This window comes from Brachycentrus maculatus, unplaced genomic scaffold, assembly GCF_059751285.1.
Source record: "Brachycentrus maculatus isolate JH-2025_06_01 unplaced genomic scaffold, ASM5975128v1 h1tg000211l, whole genome shotgun sequence".
In the NCBI taxonomy this organism is placed as follows: Eukaryota; Metazoa; Arthropoda; class Insecta; order Trichoptera; family Brachycentridae; genus Brachycentrus; species Brachycentrus maculatus.
In genome coordinates, this window is record NW_028280962.1 from 529,823 (window position 1) to 552,037 (window position 22,215).

At 36.8% G+C, this 22,215-nt stretch overlaps 1 protein-coding gene across 1 annotated transcript in view; it reads right to left on the bottom strand.

Moving 5' to 3' along the window:
* Positions 1-3,002: 3,002 nt before the first annotated feature.
* Positions 3,003-22,215, bottom strand: part of Nox (NADPH oxidase) — a 164,213-nt gene continuing 145,000 nt past the window's right edge. The window contains exons 9-19 of the mRNA XM_088263984.1: positions 19,730-19,918; positions 18,936-19,129; positions 16,231-16,552; positions 14,718-14,844; positions 13,545-13,744; positions 12,731-12,857; positions 10,215-10,438; positions 8,399-8,556; positions 7,474-7,683; positions 6,562-6,765; positions 3,003-6,037 (exon numbers count right to left, since the gene is read on the bottom strand). Coding sequence (XP_088120110.1) covers positions 5,840-6,037; positions 6,562-6,765; positions 7,474-7,683; positions 8,399-8,556; positions 10,215-10,438; positions 12,731-12,857; positions 13,545-13,744; positions 14,718-14,844; positions 16,231-16,552; positions 18,936-19,129; positions 19,730-19,918 — 2,153 coding nt within the window. The 3' untranslated portion in view covers positions 3,003-5,839. The remainder of the gene's footprint in view (positions 6,038-6,561; positions 6,766-7,473; positions 7,684-8,398; positions 8,557-10,214; positions 10,439-12,730; positions 12,858-13,544; positions 13,745-14,717; positions 14,845-16,230; positions 16,553-18,935; positions 19,130-19,729; positions 19,919-22,215) is intronic.

A 22,215-nucleotide genomic window follows, 5' to 3' on the forward strand; every position in this document is an offset into this window, starting at 1 on the left:
ATTGGGGTGCGGATAAGGGTTTTATTATTTTATTATTAACCTATAAAGGATTGTATTAGACACGTTTTGTGTTTATAACAGCCGATATAATCAATATTTTCTTTTTCAAAATTCGCCTTCGTAAATACGTTTTTTCGTAAGTTGGTAACGAATGACGTCACAGAAATGAACCCACACAACTAATATTACAGCTCTATAAAGCAGATACATAAAGGGATACGCCACATGACACACCCGATGACGTATAGCGGTGTATGTTTTTCGTTGTATTAAAATACCTGAAGTTTAAACCTTCATATCTCCCTTATTTCTTTACAGATTTCAATAAGAATGTTACCGATAGTCTTGTGATTTTTCATATTAATTTATTAGCAAACCAACATCCATGAGAAAAATCCATTGTATCAAGTTGAGACACCTATAATATGGACATATCATCAATAATTCAGTGTCCGATATAATAAAAAATATTTATTGTGACATTTTTATTGGCCTTGATCAGACCGAAAATTGAAAGGAAAGAGTGGGAGAATCGTTTCGTCAATTTGGTTTGTAAAGCGTTCAATTTTATTAAGAGGTATCAAATTTAGTTTTTAAAATGTCCAATTTTAAATGTTTAAATACTAATTTGATAGTAAGGTGTCCAATTTGGTTTGTAAAACGTCCAATAAGATTGTAAGCGTCCGATTTGATTTGTTAATTGTCCTTTTTGACCTTTTTGAAAGACATCAAATTTGTCTGTAAAACATCCAATTTATTTGTAAAAGTCTAATTTTACTATGTTATCGTACTATTTGTTTGAAAAACGTCCAATTTAAGTAAAAAAGACGTCAAATATGTCTATTAAAAGTCCAATTTGATTAGTAAGATGTTCAATTTATTTTGTAAAACATCCAATTTGTTTGTAAAACGACCAATTTTATTAGTAACTCGTCAAATTCGTTTGTAAAACTTCCGATTTGAATGGCACCCAATTTGATTTATAAGACGTCCAATTTAGTTTGTAAAACGCCAATTTGATTTTTAGGTGAGCAATTTGGTTTGTATTCGTCCAATTTGATTGTATGGCACCCAATTTGATTTAAAAGACGTCCAATTTGGTTTGAAAAGCGTCCAATTTGATTGAAAGATGAGCAATTTGGTTTGTATTAGTCCAATTTGGTTTAAAAAGAGTCCAATTTGATATTAAGGTGAGCGATTTGGTTTGTATTCGGCTAATTTGATTGTATGGCACCCAATTTGATTTAAAAGAAGCCCAATTTGGTTTGAAAAGCGTCCAATTTGATTGTAAGGTGAGCAATTCGGTTTGTATTCGTCCAATTTGATTGTATGGCACCCAATTTAGGTTGTAAAACTTCCGATTTGAAGTGAAAACCCTGTATCATATGCCCTTGAGGAAGTATTTTACGAAAATGGTATAAATTATTATTTTAAATAATATTACAAAAAAATACTGTTATGGAAAAAATACAAAAAAGAACAGAAAAAACATTTTAAAAAAATGCAATATTACAATGAAAACCATTTTTGTGAATATATATTTTTATTATTGTATAAAATCTCACACGTAAATATCATCATTATATTCCTAACAATATTAAAAAGTATTCATTATATATTTTTGTATACAGTAAAAATGTTTACTGAAATATATTCAAATAAAATAAAATAAAAAAATAAATAAAAAACAATGAACCAAGAACAACGTATTCGATAATTACAATTAAATTATATAACAAAAAAAAAAAATAAAACAATAAATTCATTAGTATGTGGTTAAACAAAATAAGGTATAAAGTGATATTATGATAATTCAATATTAAAAATGGCACCTAAGAACTAAGTAAATAAATAAAATTAATTGTTTTTTATATATTTTTATAAATAATTACAATATTAAAGCAAATTATGGTAACCATGGCAACTGTTTTAAAATTATTCAATACCACGACCGTATATATTTAAAGCAAAATACATTATAATACGTAAGAATGTCGAAGTTTCCTCAAAGGAGTATCGACATTAATGATCGTCGAAGTCTATCTGTCAGTTGGTATCATGTAATTTGTGTAGTAATGACATCTGTGGATACATGTATTTAACTTTGTCATAAAATAAAATCTAGAGATGGTAAGATTTATTGAAATTATTTTTACATAATTTCTATCTTCATTACACAAACATTTTATTTAAAAAAATACAAATGTAACCCTTAGAGTGCGAACCGTCGATAGATGGACTCTCTATTAATGCGTATAAAGTGCGGAGTGTCGGAATACCGACTATTGCGCATTTAGTTTTAGGTATCGACCTGTACGGACGTGTCTTAGCACACGCATGTATAACGTTTTTAATAAGTTAATAACCATTTAAAATTATTTTGCTGTGAATTTAACATTGATTTTTGTATTTTTTTAAAGAAAAGTTTTTTATTTCTACCTACAAAATGTCAAATTTGTCAAGTAGTGATGATGAAAAGCAATTAGCAATTTATGCAAAATATGTGGAAATAAGCTCAGCACTATAAGGGTTAATGTAAAAACAACCCACTCTCCAGAGAATGTCGGACATCAATTATTGTACTCCCGGAAAGGTCAAAACTGAATAAGTGATATTTTACAAGTGTTTAATTCTTAAAATAATCAAATTGTCATTCCACAAAGTTAAATGCCGAATTAATAAATATATAGATGTGTAAAATGGAATCACCCATTACTTGAACATTAATAATAAAATAATAAAACCCTTATCCGCACCCCAATGGTGCATAGGGCACCGTGTCATATTAACGCAGTGTTATCTTGATTGGTTACACATGAAGGAAAGGTGATCAGCCCTCCGCTTCAGGTACCAGTCCATGGTAATATTGAATAAATATTACAATGAAAAAATCACTTATATTTATTTTACCCCCCTTGGGAATCGAACCCGGGACCTCCAGAACGGTAGCTGAGCGTGCTGACCATTACACTACGGAGGCGGACATTGAACATTACATAAAGAATAAATATTTAAAAAGGTTAATATTTTTATTATTACAGACACATGGACTATCTACAATATTTATGTTAGATCTTAAGAAGAATATGATAAATATACATAATGGTGGGGATAGACCGCAGTCTTTTCGTCGTAACGCAACACGTTACGATGCGAGCATTCGTATAGTCAGTACAGCGAGCCGAGCTGCTCGCCGCTCCTTCCGAATGCTCCATCCGAAGTCGGATGCAATTTTAGGTCAGTACCAGGGTTGCCAATCTGTGGGAAATTCTCCAAACTGCGGGGAATCTTTTTTTTTCTTCATCTGGAGTAAGCTAGTTTTATTAAAATCACAGAACCAAGAATTACATCTTCGTCGTCCGACATTTTAACCTGTTAACCGGGCGGTCCGTTGTCCAACTACGCAACTTGTAACGGGCGCGAATACTGATTCACTCCGTGTCTTAAATTCATGTCGAGACATGTATGGATGACTAATACCTTTGTTGTTCGATAAATATATGTCCATATATATATAATATAATAAACATATATTTCAAGGACGTATTCATATGTCCTACTCGTACCTGATATTGTTTAATAGATTTATATTATCCACTGACACTTCGTGATGCATTTTAATATATTATTAAATTAAAACCAATATTTTTAGCTTTTCCACTTTATTTTTATTTGACCAGCGAAAGGGTTTCGTCGTTACAGACATCATCAGACTGGTGGGGGGCTATACAAATTGTTATGTTATATATAAAAGAAGAATTATATCAAATCATGGTTATCAACTCCTGCCTTCTTTTATATATAACATAACAATTTGTATAGCCTCCCACCAGTCTGATGATGTCTGTAACGACGAAACCCGGTCGCTGGTCAAATAAAAATAAAGTGGAAAAGCTAAAAATATTGGTTTTAATCTAATAATATATGATATTGTTTAGTTTTGACGTATTTATGCGTCCCGCCCGGTTAACAGGTTAACTATGAAGATGCAAAGATTCATACAGATTTTGGGTTATTGATTCTATACAAATTTAATACAGATTTCTAGACTGTAATTAGGATTTTTTTAGTTTGGCATATGGCAACTCTGAGCACAACGCCACAGGCGAAAGTTGTGTTCTAAACGAACACTGATTGCGGTCAGTCAGCAATGCCGTAACGTAACATGCTCGCCGCGAGCGATGTTACAACGAAACGCTCCGGTCAGTTTCCACCATAAGATATAAAAGAATGGTAAAAATATATTTTTAATATTGCTTGTAAACATAATGTTATTTTCTGGTATTCATTACCATGGGATTTACATAATATATTTTTATATAAAAAAATTTATAGTAATAAAATTATTTTGACATTACCTGATAATTGATTTATTTTACAATCTACCATATATTTCATGGGATTAGTAATACTTCATGAAAATGCATATGTTTATATTTTAAATAACAAATAAGTTAATGAAAGCAATCAAGGATTCTCAAAATAAACAATGGAATAATTAGGTAAATTTTTAAAATAGGTTTGACAATTGAGTTATTATACTACAACATAATAAAGTTCTTTCAAATATAATTTATATTTGAAGCACTAACTTTGTGATTTTCCATTTTATAATTAAAATGTAACTTTGTTTTAAAATCACTATAAATATTTTATTTCATCTTAATTATAATGTCTACCGGTTTCGAAGCTAACCGCTTCTTTATCAAGATTATATCAAGTATTACTCAGTCTCCGCCTCCGTAGTGCAATGGTCAGCACGCTCGGCTACCGTTCTGGAGGTCCTGGGGTCGATTCCCAGGGGAGGGATGAAATAAATATAAGTGATTATTTCACTCTAATATTTATTCAATATTACCTCGGACCGGTTGGTACCTGAAGCGAAGGGCTGATCACATTTCCTTCAAATGTTAACGATCAAGATAACAATGCGTTTATATGATGCAGTGCCCTATGCACCATTGGGGTGCGGCTAAGGTTTTGCAGAAAAAAATACACAATTCCTGTTAAAATTTGAGTTTGAAGTGGCAAAAAATACAGAAAAAAAAATTGGAGCTATTCTCTCCTGTATTCTACAACCATAATTTTCTTATTAAATTATTGTCAGTTTGCATTCTGTGTGTGTTAAATCGAATCATGGATAAGGGTTTGAAAAAATTAATTAATCAGTCTTGATAAAGAAGCAGTTAGCTTCGAAACCGGTAGACATTATAATTCAGTTATATATAATAATAATAAAACCCTTATCCGCACCCCAATGGTGCATAGGGCACTGCTTCATATAAACGCAGTGTTTTCTTGATCGTTTACACATGAAGGAAAGGTGATCAGCCCTCCGCTTCAGGTAGCAGTCCAGGGTAATATTGAATAAATATTAAAGTGAAAAAATCACTTATATTTATTTGACCCCCCCTGGGAATTGAACCCGGGACCTCTAGAACGGTAGCCGAGCGTGCTGACCATTACACTACAGAGGCGGTTTTAGTATAAATCAGTCTTGATAAAGAAGCGGTTAGCTTGGAAACCGGTAGACATTATAATTAAGTAATAATAAAATACATATGTCTCTTCTTCCAACCCCGAGGATTCCGGCGCCCCGGAAGGCCGCTGACGACCATTCACCCACTATACTCAGCGGAACTTCGAGACGCCGGACTGACCTGGGAGGAAGCCAAAGAGGTGGCGCGTGACAGAGTGACTTGGAGACGTCTCGTGTTGGCCAAAAGCTAACATGGAGAAGATGAATAACAAAATATTATTAGTGATTTACAAACAAAGCTACATTTTGATTATATTCTTTCAACTACATCATCGGCCCGTGATTGCGCCGCCGTCAGCCTCAGAAGGCCTCCTTCCGGAAGCTGAAGCCGAACTGGTCGCACTTGACGCGCAGCACCCGGGCCAGCTGGGGGGGGCCGCAGTAGAAGACGGTGACCTTGCCCTTGCGCTGGTCGCGGATCTGCTTGAACACCTTGTCCCAGTTGGGCCGGCCCGCGTTGGTGCGGGTCTTCAGCCCCGTGATCAGGTCGCGCTTCTCCTGATGACCAAAAAGAAGCAATGCATTAACAACATTTTGAGTGTGTCCAAACACAAATCTGGATTATCTCCAATTAGGAGTTATTTTTGACATCCCAACATACATATCGCTCACTCCTTTCAAGAACGTCGTAAATCAAAAAAACTTGATTTTTCATTTTGATTTTGAGACGAATTGGCACGGAGATTTCCGAGCGAAACCGACGCTGAAGCGGGCCGACTTCAAAACGACGAGAGCTACTTAGTTCGTTGGAACCGACAGACGTTTTTTATTGTGACTTTCATTTCACTTCTTTAATTATATATAGATTGTTAAGTATTTTGTAATTATCTGATTCCAATGTTATCGCATTTATTTTAATAAAAGGATTAACTGTAAGTAAAGCATTCTTTAATTTTCATTCTGGTACCACTTCTTTGTATTAAAAATCACGACCACCCAGCGTGATCACAAAACGCGGCAACACGTCGCCAAACCTAAAAATAGCAATTTGCTATAAGGTTATTGTCTGTTACTCTTCATACCTTCTCGTGCAGCAGGTCCAACGCCAGCTGCAGCCCGACGGCCTTCATGTCGGACTTCTGCAGCGCGGAGGTGATGTACATGTGCATGTCCAGGAACCGCTCCATGGCGCCCCCGAGCTCCGCCTGCTCCATCTCCAGCTGGGACAGCAGGGACAGGAACCACTCGAAGGAGCGCTGCTCGCGATTTATCCAGAAGAAATCCACCTGCGAGTGAACACGCTATTAGAGAAGGATTTTCCAAGTAGCTAAAGTTATCTCCATAGTGTAGTGGTTAATCCACCTGGGAGTGAACACGCTATTAGAGAAGAATTTTCCAAGTAACTAAAGTTACGTTGTTGGGTAATATATCCAAAATAAAACGAGGTTTTTGTTGGATTGAATTCTAAATTTAATTATGTATATCTTAATACGTGACGCGTTTCGTTTTCTTAGGACATTATCAAACACTCGAGTGTTTGATAATGTCCTAAGAAGACTAAGAAATCGGTAAAAAATTTCAAATATTTACATCCGTATTTGATATAATCTGCCAAAACTCGTTAAGTTAGGAATAAAATGGAATAAAAAATTCAATACGCTTACAAAACTTGTTATGACGATTGACAGTCCACTTTCTAAAATCTCTAAGACGCATGAATGTGGAAGAGGCTAAGAATGCAAAGAGAATTCGGCTGTCCAAACTTAAAACACAGTAAGGGACATTTTTTTGTAGTACGTTTTTTTTGCGTTTTTGGACTAAGTAGAATCTACTTAGTCCAAAAATGCAATAAAAACCTATTTAAAAAAAAAAGTTCCTTACTGTGTTTTGAGTTTGGACAGCTAAATTGGCGAGATGGTTAGTCAATTAGTCAAATTCTAACAAGATTTGTGAATAGGGGTATCGGGCTTTTATCTACGTTGATATGGGCGTACCTTCCTCAGGTTCATGATGGTGGGCGGGATGTCGCTGGCCCACGTGTAGCGGCACTTGGGGCAGGCGTGGCGCGCCTTCCAGTAGCGGTGCATGATGGACTGCAGGATGGAGGCGAAGGGGGTCACTCCGATTCCGGTCCCAACCAGGACGGCGTGCTGGGCGCGGAATATGTGCGACGACGGAGCGCCGTACGGCCCGTCCAAGAATATCTAAACAAAATACTCACGTAATGAAAAGCAAATCACAGCAAAATTATTGTTTATATACAGGATGGCACAAACTTAATCACGCTATAGGAAAATGTTATGATATTAGCAAATGGCATCGTACGTCAATCATATTTGACATATCGCTCACTCCTTTCAACAATGTCATATATCAAAAATCATCAATTTTCAGTTGTGCATGTTTTCGGAATGTCCAGAAAATGTACTATATTCCAGCAAAAGCGGCATATTTTAAACTTAATATTTACCCGCTGTAGGGCAAAAAGTGTTGTTTTTGCATTTTGAAGAAAAGGTATTGTTTAATTATTTTTTTGAATATACTACATATTTTACAAATTAAGAAAAAACATTCAGGTTTTACCTAAAAAGATATGTTGCACAGTAAAAAGTGCTTCAATAAATGCTGCATTCAATAAATGGGTTGATCTCCAATATGATCTCCAGACAGCCTTCATACAGTTAAATGCGGACCTTGCAAGTCCTAAACGCACTCCCAATTCCTTTTGAAGTGTGCCATTTTCAGTCACGTATAATCCTAAGTACTTGAAAATCTCGACCCTTTCGAGCTGGTTACTCTAACTTTATGCCGTGTAATTTTATGTTTAATTTATTAACATTTAAAAAAATAATTATCCAAGTTTTACTAAAATAAAGGTATTCTACATTGAGATTACAATTATTTAAGGAAAGGTCTTACTTCGAGTGGTTTTCCGACGGGATAGTTCACAAACGGCAGGTGGGATGACGAGGACTCCATGTCCAGGAAGGCCAGCTCCGCGTGCCCTTCTTCCGCGTCTTTACTCTCCCTTTCCTTATCCTTGTCGGGGTTCAGGGTCTTGGATAGCCTCCGGCGAGCTGTCAATACGTCAACGGGAAAAATATTTCATAAATCAATTTTAAGGTTTCACGGATCATTAGGTCTTTCTCTCTTTCAAAATTTTATTTTTATACAAATCGCTCACTCCTTTCGAGAACGTCATAAATAAAAAAAAGTAGATTTTTCAGGGGAACGTTTTTAAAGTTTAAAAATATAACACAATGTATTAAAAATAAATATCAAGCCACTTGTTGAACTTTATACTGTGCAACAGATCTTTTTAGGTAAAATCTGAAGGTTTTTTCTCCATTTGAAAAATATTAAGTATACATATAACGTGGTAATATTTTTCTTTTGTAAATCGAGTGTAAATAATATGTAAAGTGGGTGTATAATAATAAAATAAACAATGTGTTGCTTTGTAATTAAAGTTTATTCTTAATTTATCTTTATAATAATTTTTATATCTATCTATCTATCTATCTATCTGATTCTGACAGTTAACAATATTATCGGAAGTCTTTTGTTTTATTCTGAGCGACGCATGCGACATCTGGTGGTATAACTGTTTTATGTAGGTACTATTTGTAAGTACTTAATAAAATGTATAGGTAAGTACCTAGTTATTTTATTACATACATATTTAAAAAAATAATTTAACAATACCTTTCCTTCAAAATTCAAAAACAACATTTTCTGCCCTGTAGCGGATAAATATTAAGTTAAAAATATGCCTCTTTTGCTGGGATATAGTACATTTTTGGGCATTCCGAAAACATGCACAACTAAAATTGACGATTTTTGATTTACGACGTTCTTGAAAGGAGTGAGCGAAATGTCAAATCGTAATATTTTTAGTTTAACGACCTGATAACAGAATGATTATTTTGAAACCGGTAGACATGAAGTAGTGTTTTCAAGTGGAACTACACAAAGTGAACGATGAATAATAAGGAGAGTGTTAGAAAGCTGGTCACCTAGTGCATTGTTCCGCCGCGTGTGTGCCGCGTCACGCTGGTGTACCATGGTGATTAGTTGGTGTGCCGCGGAAAAAAGTCTAGTTTTGTGAAAATAATGCAATTGGTCCAAATTTTGATTGTCTGTGCTCAGTTAAGTAGGCTCACATTTCCCATTAAATATATGTTAAATATGTTACCATAATATCGTAGTCGTACAGGAGAAAGTGACCAACTAACAAAACGTAAAATGTTCAGGAGGGCCATTTAAGTCACTTTTGCTTGGCAAGAAAATAAACATCAATGCAGTTAGTCATTTCCAACAAGTCAATATATTATACATCCAAGTTTAAAATCCTTTGGGATTTTTTTCAGGGCAATATTAAGCTAGTAAGATATCAAATAGTCAGTGATCACGTTTTTGTAAAAAAAAAGCACTTGGTCACTTTCTCCTGTATGACTACGATGTGGTAAATATGCACCTCTGAAATTTCTTAATTTGGTAGGTGTACCATGAATATTGACATATTGAAAGCTTTTAAATGTAAATTCACAGTGAAATCGGGATACAATTTTATGTTGTTTCACATTTTCAATAAATTTCACAACTTGGTTAAAAAAAAAACTGCTTTGTAAGAGCAGATCTGTCAGGAAGCCTAGACGCTTCTGTATCAGATCTGGGCATGTGGTGGGACAGCTGTCAATGTACCTTGAATAGAATAAGTTTGCGGAATACTGACCTAGTGTGAGCATGGAGGCGTTGGAGTCCCTCTGCTCGCAGTTCTCCAGGCTGGGTGTCTTGAAGGCGATGATGGTGGGCTTGGTGCGCATGTAGCGGAAGCTCTGCGCCAGCGTCCGGTTCTGCGGGCTGTTGTACGCCAGCCCCAGGGCCTGCAGGTGCGCCGAGTGCATCTTGGACTCGTCAAACTGCTTCTCCGACTCCGAACGAGTGTACTCGCGGAGCCTATATAGTATATTCACAGTCAGAAAGGCGGCCTAAAAGTTTTTTTTTAAAGGAATAACCCGCAAAGGCTCTACTTTAAAGAAGAGGCTTGTCTGCAGGTAGGATAGTAAGGATAGGGAAGGTAAATGTAAAAAATACATCACAAACACACAGACCAATTGAAAATCATTTTCAAGTTTATTTTGCAACAGGTGGGAATCGAACCTGCTATGCCACACAATGTTTCGCAGTCAAGCATCTACCCATTTACACCCACAATACTCAAATTCCATAAGGTTTTACAAAGAACATATCAACATAATTCCTTAACCCTATCCACGCGGCTCGCATAACCGTATGTGTTTTTACAAAACATTCCCCACAAGCGGCTGACATAACCGTTTGTGTTTTCACTTAGGTCCAAGTTTCGAACCTCAGTTCAACTTGGAGGGATTTTTTCATGGTGTGGAACTTTGGATAAAATAATACGTCAATCCTTGGCCTTATGACATCTGTTGAAATATCTGACTAATAATTTGTAACATCGCAAGGATAAATAAAATAACAGATCCCTGATTCTTCTTGCGGTCGGTAATTAGTCCGCGCCATAATCATGCCCTATATCTGTCTCACTCTCGACGCTACGCATCGCCAGTGGGTAAGAGTGACACACGATGCGTGCTTTGATTTATTTATGTTACGATCTTATTTGTTTATATTACGATATATTTCAAGAATAATGTGACACAAGTGTATTATAGAGTACCTAAAAGGCACAATGAATCCCATTGAACGTTTTTATTTAGGAAAATAAATCGTTTCTTAACTAAATACATGATAAAAGTAATCATTTTAAAAACGGCTAAATACCGCCGCGTACGGGCGTCTCTCAGGAACAAAGTTGACGCGGTTAAAAGGTTAATAATAAGTGTAGCAACAGCAATACAAATTTGAACTACAGATGTCGCTTATGAATATAATTACGAAAAATATCTTTGTTTTTTTGAAAAATTTGAGTAACGTGGTTCACAATCATGATCAGAATTGTGAATGTTACACAGTGTATTAACACACTGTTGTCGGCCAGTTTTTTCAGCAACCCAGACCTTAATTATACTCATACAGTCTATGTACACTATGGGCGCTTGTCCACTACCCGGAATTTTACTGTCCAGCAGTCCGGTTTTGAAAAATGAAAGCGACTACGACAGTTTAGCGTGATCGAATTTACGCGCAACGTATTCACGTATCAATCAAGAGCTCCGATCCGAAGATAGATGGACAAAAGCACAAGCCAATCCAAGCCAATCATCGTTTTGAAACGCTAACTGATGTGCTGGACGGTAAAATTCCGTGTAGTGGACAAACGCCCTATGTCTACTCTACAGTAACCATAAACTCTACCAAAAGTAAGCAAATAGAACACTTATATACGTCTCCCGCTCTGTACCAGTATGAAAAACACTCTTGAGCATTTCCTAGGCAATGACAATATATCATGAAGTTCCTCAGGTATTTTTACATTAGAGAGTATGGCTATTATACTTAGCTCCACCCGACCAAGTTTCTCCAGGGTATACTTGGCTACAATAGTTTAGAGACTAGAAGGAATGTGTATTTGATTACCCATTTTTATTGATTGTTGCGCATTATGATCGATAATCCTGAAATTATCCGGAGCATTGGTCTGTATGTTCCCGACAGTTACCTAAGACAGCGTCGGCATAGATTATTTCATATTCCTATATACAGGACCAACCTGCCAATGGTTATGCCTGTAGGAAGAGCTACCGCTATGTTGAACATTATCACACTGGATATTGATCTGTTCCATGTGTCCGAAGGAGTTTTCCGAAGCGGGATTCTTCTACTTTCTTCAAACTTTTTTGTTGAATAAAATTGAATTGAATTGAATCATTACTGGAAAGTCTAACTATTTATGTTAAGATATCAATAAAATCAAGATATAAATACCATAGAACGGGGCTACTTGAACTTTGATGTGTTACTTGAGCCCAGTACAAAAAAATATTTAAATCTGTATTTGGTCTACAATCATGAACGTATAAGTGTCACCTGTCAGGGAAACAATGAATCATGTCGATATGTTCATTATTGTAGACCAAATACAGATCTAAATATTTTTTTTGCACTGGGCTCAAGTAACACATCAAAGTTCAAGTAGCCCCGTTCTACGGTAACTAAAATAATTGGCAAATTTACCATCTGCGTAGAAAATATTCCGACACAGTAAAATATTAAAACAATAAAAAATACTCTATAATAACATAAATTTGTGATTTTAGTACTTACGCCATTAACCTGTCGCGTTTTTTGGATTTGACTTGAATATCCGGCATAGATCTGGACTTCTCTAGGGGCGATTTACCTTGCAGCATCTTCAGTGACAATCTTTTCTCTACCTTGGGTTTTATACCAACTGAAAGTAAACAAAAATAACTCTTGCAATAATGGATTTCATTGACAATGGATGATCACCAGAAAATAGGAAATTGTCAATAACAAGATCAACACTGCATTCCAGTGCTGCCATCTGTGCTCTAGTACTTTCATGAGGTGGTTGGAGCTCTTCATCAGCCTCTCCCGGAAGCCTGCCACTGTTTGCCTTATTAGCCCATCCCAGTGAGATATGTGTGCTGAAGCAAACATACCACCCGCGCTATTTTTGGAAAAATAACTCAATAAAACATTATACCTGGGAAGTAAAGTTTTGATTTCTAACTGATTTTAGTTGATATTTCAATCAAAAAGATAATTCTATTCTTAGAGGGACATCTTTGGTCAAGTGTCGTCAGTAAATTTGCATAAAAATTATAAGAAATAATGCATTACAAAAAGTATTGTTTACTGATTTGTAGATATCACACTAAAGTATCTTTATAATATGAACTACCACGGATGGGGGCGTGGCTGATTTGCAAATGTAAAAACATACCTACCGCCAATGTTTGGCGGCAGGTAGGCTGATGGGTTAAAATTGGATGGAAGTTGTAACATCTACACCACAGTTATGAAATCTTTCATTTATTATTTCAAACAGGTGTTTTCTTGAGAAACATCCATTTATAGTAAATATAAAACTAAGTTACATATTCTAAAAACTTACTGTTGGAACCACTGTTGGTCTTGGTGAAGTAATCCGATGGTTTCTTTGAAGATTCCTTTTCCTCGTCTATGGTGAATGCGTCATTGGTATAACCAATCACGGGAGAGAACTCTATGGACTTCTTCTTCTTGGTGGCAACACCGTTCCCGTTTGCCGGAGAGTTTGCGGCAATCTTGCTGGTCAGAGCGCTCTCTAGCTGTCTGAAATAAAATAAAAGATTTTTTGTTTAAATCCACTTATTAGGATATAGTTAACGTACACTTGACCCAATGTGAATTATAATTTTTAATGTTTAAAGTATTTACTTAAGTAAGTATTTACTGTGGTTAGTTGTTTTTACTTTTTCACAAAATTGTTATCATATATATGTCGCTCACTCCTTTCAAGAACGTCATAAATCAAAAATCGTCAATTTTCAGTTGTGCATGTTTTCGGAATGCCCAGAAAATGTACTATATCCCACCAAAAGCAGCATATTTTAAATTTAATATTTACCTGCTACAGGGCAAAAAGTGTTGTTTTTGCATTTTTATGAAAAGGTATTGTTTAATTATTTTTTTGAATATACTACTGCAGTGAAGCTAAACTTGCAGTGCACAACGGAGTCCTGGTTCCAACTCTAATGTATAGAAGTGAAACATGGAGTTAGCAAAAGAAGGATGAAAGTAGACTGAATGCAGTCGAAATGCGATCTCTCGAATGTGCGACAAAACGATGTATGATAGATGTTCGAATAGTGAAATAAGGAAGGAATGCAAAGCTGAGATAAACATTATCGATAAAATTAAGAAAGGTGTGTTGAGATGGTTTGGACATGTAGAACAAATGAGTGAAGAAATAATGGTAAAATAAATTTATGGCGAATGTAATTGGAAAAAGGAGCAGAGGAAGACCGAGAAAAACATGGCACGATCAGGTATGCCAAATACTTGAAAGTGGTCAGGTTAGGAGTCGTAACAATCGGCAGGTATGTATGAGGAGATGCATGAACGTGGAAGAGGCGAGGAATGTTTGCAAAGACAGAGTGGTGTGGCCTACCCCTGCGGTGAAGCGGCGTGATGGTTAGTTAGTTAGTTTTTCATTGTATTCTTAAACTTTAAAAACGATCTCCTGAAAAATCAAGGATTTTGATATATGACGTTGAAAGGAGTGGGTGAAATGTATAATATTTACTTGCTGGTTCCTTTTGGTATGACAGCGGGCACCTCGCCAGCATGCAGTTTCTCCCGTTCACCTTCGAACCAGTCATAAAGCCGGTTCGTCCACTGCCCGACACCTCTGATGTGAAGCCACATGTATTCTAAAAGGACAATTTATTTATTTATTTAAACTTCACGTATAGAAAAGAAATAAATACATTGGCGGGCTTATAGCTAAAAAGCAATATCTTCCGACTAACCAAAAACAGACTATTTATTGATTTGGCATTTACAAATTTGTAGAACTCCATTTTGATTTATGTATCAATTGTTAAATCAAACACAGATTTTTTTGAGTCTACTAAGTTTTATTTTCTTGTTAAAAAACACTCAAAAATTAATATTGCGACAATTGTTTCGCCTAGTTATGGCATTTTTAAATGAATGTGAAGATTAAATGGACCTTATATAGTCCTTATATGGTCCTATTCAATTATTAAAAATATTACTTAAGTACCTAGAATTTGCACCTTCTTGTTCAGGCGTGCTGCTAATGTATAAAGTGATCACCTAAACCAGCCTATCATAGGTTGTAAGCCCCGTAAATACCCAGACATCCACATTTTTGTTGAGATGTCGATATTACCTTCTTGTTCTGGTGCGCTGCTAATGTATAAAGTTGAAGAAGAATATGGAAGTCTGAGCATTTACGGGGCTTACAATCGTCATAGGCTGGTTTAAGTGATCACTTTACACACATGCAACATTTACCAATTCTACCCATGATTTACAACCACGCTACTCAAATTCTTAGAAGTTCTATATATATATGATCTAATTTCGAAACATTGTTCTTGAATCACTAGAATTTCATATTTAAAAAAATACATATTTAATGTAAAAAACCCACTCCCCAGAGAAAGTCGGACATCAATTATTGTACTCCTGGAAAGGTTAAATTGGCAGGTGTACCTTAAACATAAAAAAATTAACTGCTCTACTGTAGTATTTTTTTGGCTTATAAATATTTTCATTTTTTCATTCAAACCCTTATCCGCACCCCAATGGTGCATAGGGCACAGCATCATACAAACGCAGTGTTATCTTGATCGTGAAGGAAACACATGAAGGAAAGGTGATCAGCCCTCCACTTCAGGTACCAGTCCAGGGTAATATGGAATGAATATTAGAGTGAAAAATCACTTATATTTATTTGACCCCCCTGAGAATCGAACCCGGGACCTCCAGAACGGTAGCCGAGCGTTCTTACCATTACACTACGGAGGTAGACATTACTTTACAGAGTAAATATTACTTTATTAATATTACCTTCTTGTATTGTTGGGTAATATATCCAAATTAAAACAAAGTTTGTTGGATTGAATTCTAGTGTTTGATAATGTCCTAATAAGACGAAACGCGTCACGTATTAACATATACATAAATAAATGTAGAATTCAATCCAACAAACCTTGTTTTATTTTGGATATATTACCCAACAATTCAATATGGAATTCTACCAACTGTCTGCAGTTACACTAAATTACCTTCTTGTTCGGGGGCACTGCTAATGGTAAACGGATGCCACTCGTACTTGGCAATGGCCGGGATGTTGACGAAGATGTAGTCTCCCGGGTGGTAGTCGAAGTGCGGCGGCCTCTTGATGACCAGGTGCGTGACCTTGGACGGGAGCAGGATGCCGGAGCTGATGTACGTGCGCCCGGTGTCGCCCGTCATCCACGCCCACCGCGAGATCCGCTCCAGGAAGTAGGCCAGCCCTGGGACGATGAACCACTTCCAGAAGTTGGGGCCGTGGAAGGTGAGAATCACCCAGAATGGGATGTACAACAGGTGGGTCCAGTAGAATACCTGCGGGGAAAAATAAACTCTATTTTGAGAGAAAAGTAAAAATATAATTAAATTTTTATTTTTTTTTGTATACATTTATTTAAATCACAATTTTTACATATTTAGATTTTTTTTTGCAGAGACACATCAAGCCACCTTGTGTATCTTGTCGGTGGAGTTCTTTTTAATACATTTTTTATTGTTTTAACGATTTTAAACTAATATAGACACAAAAAAAAAGAAAAAAATTAAGAATATAAACATTTTACAATTTTCATAAAATTAACTCTTGATAATTTACCCATTCCTTTATTTTGCCTTTGTTCCATATTTTATTTTGACCTCTGACATCCGTCGGCAACAAATTAAAAATGTTCGGAACGATATATTGCAGTATTCGACTCCCATATTTACTGTTAATTCTTGGGAATAATTAAAATGTAACTGTGTTTTAAAATCAATATAACTGTTTATGTTTTTTTAATTATTATTTTTACTTTAGCTCTAAATCAAGTCTACCTATTAATCTTCTTAACTTTTGCTACATTTTATTCTTGCTGTTTACTTTTGACTCATTTAACATCTGTAAAATTTTGTAATTGGAATATTACAATAACCTGTTTTATTTGTTATTCATTATTGTAAATGTGTTTACGTTAATGTTCTGTTAAACTTCTAAATAAATAAAATAAAATATAAATGTTTTATTGTAACTTAATTATAATTTCGTGGTCAGCACGCTCGGCTACCGTTCTGGAGGTCCCGGGTTCGATTCCCAAGGGGGGTAAAATAAATATAAGTGATTTTTTTCACTGTCATATTTATTCAATATTACCCTGGACTGGTACCTGAAGCGGTGGGCTGATCACCTTTCCTTTATATGTAAACGATCAAGATAACACTGCGTTTATATGATGCAGTGCCCTATGCACCATTGGGGTGCGGATAAGAGTTTTATTATTAATTATAATGTCTACCGGTTTCGAAGCTAACCGCTTCTTTATCAAAACTGATTAATACTAGTATTAGTATTAGTATATATATATAATAACATATTTTTAGTGATTTTAAAACAAAGTAACATTTTAATTATAAAATCGAAAATCACAAAGTTAGCGCTTCGAAATTATACAAAAGTAAAAATATACAAGACGTGTGTAAGACTGGTTTAAACTAGATGAGGAAAGGATACAGGCGATAAGTCTTTTTTTTTAATAATAGAAGATATATTTATTTTATTATTTACAAGTCCTGTTTTCAAGAAAAGGCGATTCAGTTGGCTTGGCCATGTACTCCGCATGCCTCCCGAGAGCCGCCATCAAGCTTGCCTCTTTTACAAGGCATCAGGTTCGCGCCGCCCAGGACGACCACTGCTGACAATTCGTCGACAGTTCTCGTCAGACCTTCGGGACGCGGATCTGACTTGGGTCAGATTAGTTTAATAATAAAAATAATTATTACGTCCCCCTCCGTAGTGTAATGGTCAGCACCCTCGGCTACCATTCTGGAGGTCCCGGGTTTGATAACCAGGGGGGGTCAAATAAGTATAAGTGATTTTTTTCACTGAAATATTTATTCAATATTACCCTGGACTGGTACCTGAAGCGGAGGGATGATCACCTTTCCTTCATGTGTAAACGATCAAGATAACACTGCGCTTATATGAAGCAGTGCCCTATGCACCATTGGGGTGCGGATAAGGGTTTTATTATTTTATTACTTATAATTATTTTTATTTACAAAAATACTTCAATTTCATACTATTTCTGAACCTAAGCCGGTTCATTATTAGAAATAGGTACCAAATTGTGGTAGAGTGAACTCTGACTCGAGAGTCCACGACACTAACCACGGGACCGCAACCCAACACGAATTTAGTTACAACATTTTGAGTGTGTCCAAATACTTGAGAATTGGAGATAATCCAGATTCGAGAACAAGTATTTGGACACACTCAAAATGTTGCACTGCTTTTCTGCCTATATCGCTCACTCCTTTCAAGAACGTCACAAATCAAAAGACTCAAATATGTAGAAGAATCCCGCTTCGGAAAACTCCTTCGAACACATGGAACAGATCAATATCCAATGAGATATTGTTCAACGTAGCGGTAGCTCTTCCTACAGGCATAACCATCGGCAGGTTGGTCCTGTGTATAGGAATGTGAGACAATCTATGCCGACGCTGTCTTAGGTAACTATCGGGAACATACAGACCAATGCTCCGGATAATTTCAGGATTATCGATCATACCGCACAACAATCGATAAAAATGCGTAATCAAATACACATTCCTTCTAGTCTCTAAACTATTGTGGCCGAGCATACCCTGGAGAAACTCAGTCAGGTAGCAGTTCTTGAAAGAAGTGAGCGATATAGAATGCACGCCTCGGTCTGTGACTCACCTCGAAGCTGCCGCCCCTCCTGACGAAGGCCTGCGAGCAGACAAACATGATGAGCAGGATGATGATGAGGGCCACTCCCGTCGGGTTGGCACACCCGCCCACCAGACCAAACAACCCTGGCTCCGCGGTAAGCAGCCACTGGTTTAGGGTGTAGTTGGCCTTATTGATGACCGGGTCGTTCACCACGATGACACCTGACACAACGAACGCAATATTAACAGATTATAAAAACAAAGAGTGACTGAAAATTTTAACATAACATAAAATTAAAATTTGAGTGATTGAAATTACAGTAGAACCCCAGAAAACTGAAATAATTAGTTTACAACATTTTGAGTGTGTCCAAATACTTGTTCACAAATTTGGACACACTCAAAATGTTGTAAATAAATTATCTGGTCAAATTATAAGCTAAAATGATAAAATTGAAAATGATGTTTTCTGGCGTTTCTCACGTGTGTGATTATAATCCAGGATTCGGACCTCACATACTAATAAAAGAGTTTCTGCTCAATAAAAAGCTTCTTTTTATCTCACCAATAGATGTCTCTAGTGAAGTTTTAGTGATTCAAGAACAATGTTTCAAAATTGCTTCATATATGTAGAATTTCCAAGAATTGGAGCAGTGTGGTTGTCAATAATGGGTAGAATTGGTGAATGTTACACGTGTGTAAAGTGATCACTTAAACCAGCCTATGACGGTCGTCAGTCCCGTAAATGCCCAGATTTCCATACTCTTCTTCATCCTTGTTTAGATGTCAAAAAATAATATAAATGGATACTATTTGACTTACTGAAATTGAGCAGGTGCATGAGTGTGTGCAAGACGCTGAAGAAGAAGATTAGCATTCCGGTGACCTTGTGCAGGTAGATGTGCTGGTCCAAGGGAAGGACCAGCCCCAGCCCCCGAGTGCGGAGGAACGTGATGCACCGCCGGAGCATGAGGACCAGAACCCACATGCAGTCGAAATTAAGGCACTGCCCTGAAATACAATCCAACACATTAACTTGTTTATTTTTTTACAAATATGTTAGTAATATTAATAGTAATACCGGTTTGGAGACGTACCCGTCTCTTCGTCAGGACAATGACTACCACAGCATACAAACCATGCTACCCTTAGCACTACCATAGCAGCAATCAGGATAATCTCAACAATTTTGAGATGAGAATCAAGAGCTATGTGAGCATTTTCAAGATGAAGCCGTCATCTTGATCTCTGGAATAATGAAGGTCTACCGGTCAACTCAACCAACCGCTTCTCGACCACCCGCAGCAGCAATCAGGATAATCTCAACAATTTTGAGATGAGAATCATGAGCAACGTGAGCATTTTCAAGATGAAGCCGTAATCTTTACCTTCTGAAAGATGAAGGTCTACCGGAGTATAGTCAACTCAACCAACTGCTTCTCGACCACCCGCAGGAGCAATCAGGATAATCTCAACAATTTTGAGATGAGAATCATGAGCAACGTGAGCATTTTCAAGATGAAGCCGTAATCTTTACCTTCTGAAAGATGAAGGTCTACCGGAGTATAGTCAACTCAACCAACTGCTTCTCGACCACCCGCAGGAGCAATCAGGATAATCTCTACAATTTTGAGATGAGAATCATGAGCAACGTGAGCATTTTCAAGATGAAGCCGTCATCTTCATCTTCTGAAAGATGAAGGTCTACCGGATTATAATCAACTCAACCAACTGCTTCTCGACCACCCGCAGCAGCAATCAGGATAATCTCTACAATTTTGAGATGAGAATCATGAGCAACGTGAGCATTTTCAAGATGAAGCCGTCATCTTCATCTTCTGAAAGATGAAGGTCTACCGGAGTATAGTCAACTCAACCAACTGCTTCTCGACCACCCGCAGGAGCAATCAGGATAATCTCAACAATTTTGAGATGAGAATCATGAGCAACGTGAGCATTTTCAAGATGAAGCCGTAATCTTTACCTTCTGAAAGATGAAGGTCTACCGGAGTATAGTCAACTCAACCAACTGCTTCTCGACCACCCGCAGGAGTAATCAGGATAATCTCAACAATTTTGAGATGAGAATCATGAGCAACGTGAGCATTTTCAAGATGAAGCCGTAATCTTTACCTTCTGAAAGATGAAGGTCTACCGGAGTATAGTCGACTCAACCAACTGCTTCTCGACCACCCGCAGGAGCAATCAGGATAATCTCAACAATTTTGAGATGAGAATCATGAGCAACGTGAGCATTTTCAAGATGAAGCCGTAATCTTTACCTTCTGAAAGATGAAGGTCTACCGGAGTATAGTCAACTCAACCAACTGCTTCTCGACCACCCGCAGGAGCAATCAGGATAATCTCAACAATTTTGAGATGAGAATCATGAGCAACGTGAGCATTTTCAAGCCGTAATCTTGATTTCTGGAATGATGAAGGTCTACCGGATTATAGTCAATTCAACCAACTGCTTCTCGACCACCCGCAGCAGCGATCAGGATAATCTCAACAATTTTGAGATGAGAATCAAGAGCAACGTGAGCATTTTAAAGATGAAGCCGTAATCTTTACCTTCTGAAAGATGAAGGTCTACCGGAGTATAGTCAACTCAACCAACTGCTTCTCGACCACCCGCAGGAGCAATCAGGATAATCTCAACAATTTTGAGATGAGAATCATGAGCAACGTGAGCATTTTCAAGATGAAGCCGTAATCTTTACCTTCTGAAAGACGAAGGTCTACCGGAGTATAGTCAACTCAACCAACTGCTTCTCGACCACCCGCAGGAGCAATCAGGATAATCTCAACAATTTTGAGATGAGAATCATGAGCAACGTGAGCATTTTCAAGATGAAGCCGTAATCTTTACCTTCTGAAAGACGAAGGTCTACCGGAGTATAGTCAACTCAACCAACTGCTTCTCGACCACCCGCAGGAGCAATCAGGATAATCTCAACAATTTTGAGATGAGAATCATGAGCAACGTGAGCATTTTCAAGCCGTAATCTTGATTTCTGGAATGATGAAGGTCTACCGGATTATAGTCAATTCAACCAACTGCTTCTCGACCACCCGCAGCAGCGATCAGGATAATCTCAACAATTTTGAGATGAGAATCAAGAGCAACGTGAGCATTTTAAAGATGAAGCAGTCATCTTAATCTCTGGATGATGAAGGTCTACCGGAGTATAGTCAACTCAACCAACTGCTTCTCGACCACCCGCATCAGCGATCAGGATAATCTCAACAATTTTGAGATGAGAATCATGAGCAACGTGAGCATTTTCAAGATGAAGCCGTAATCT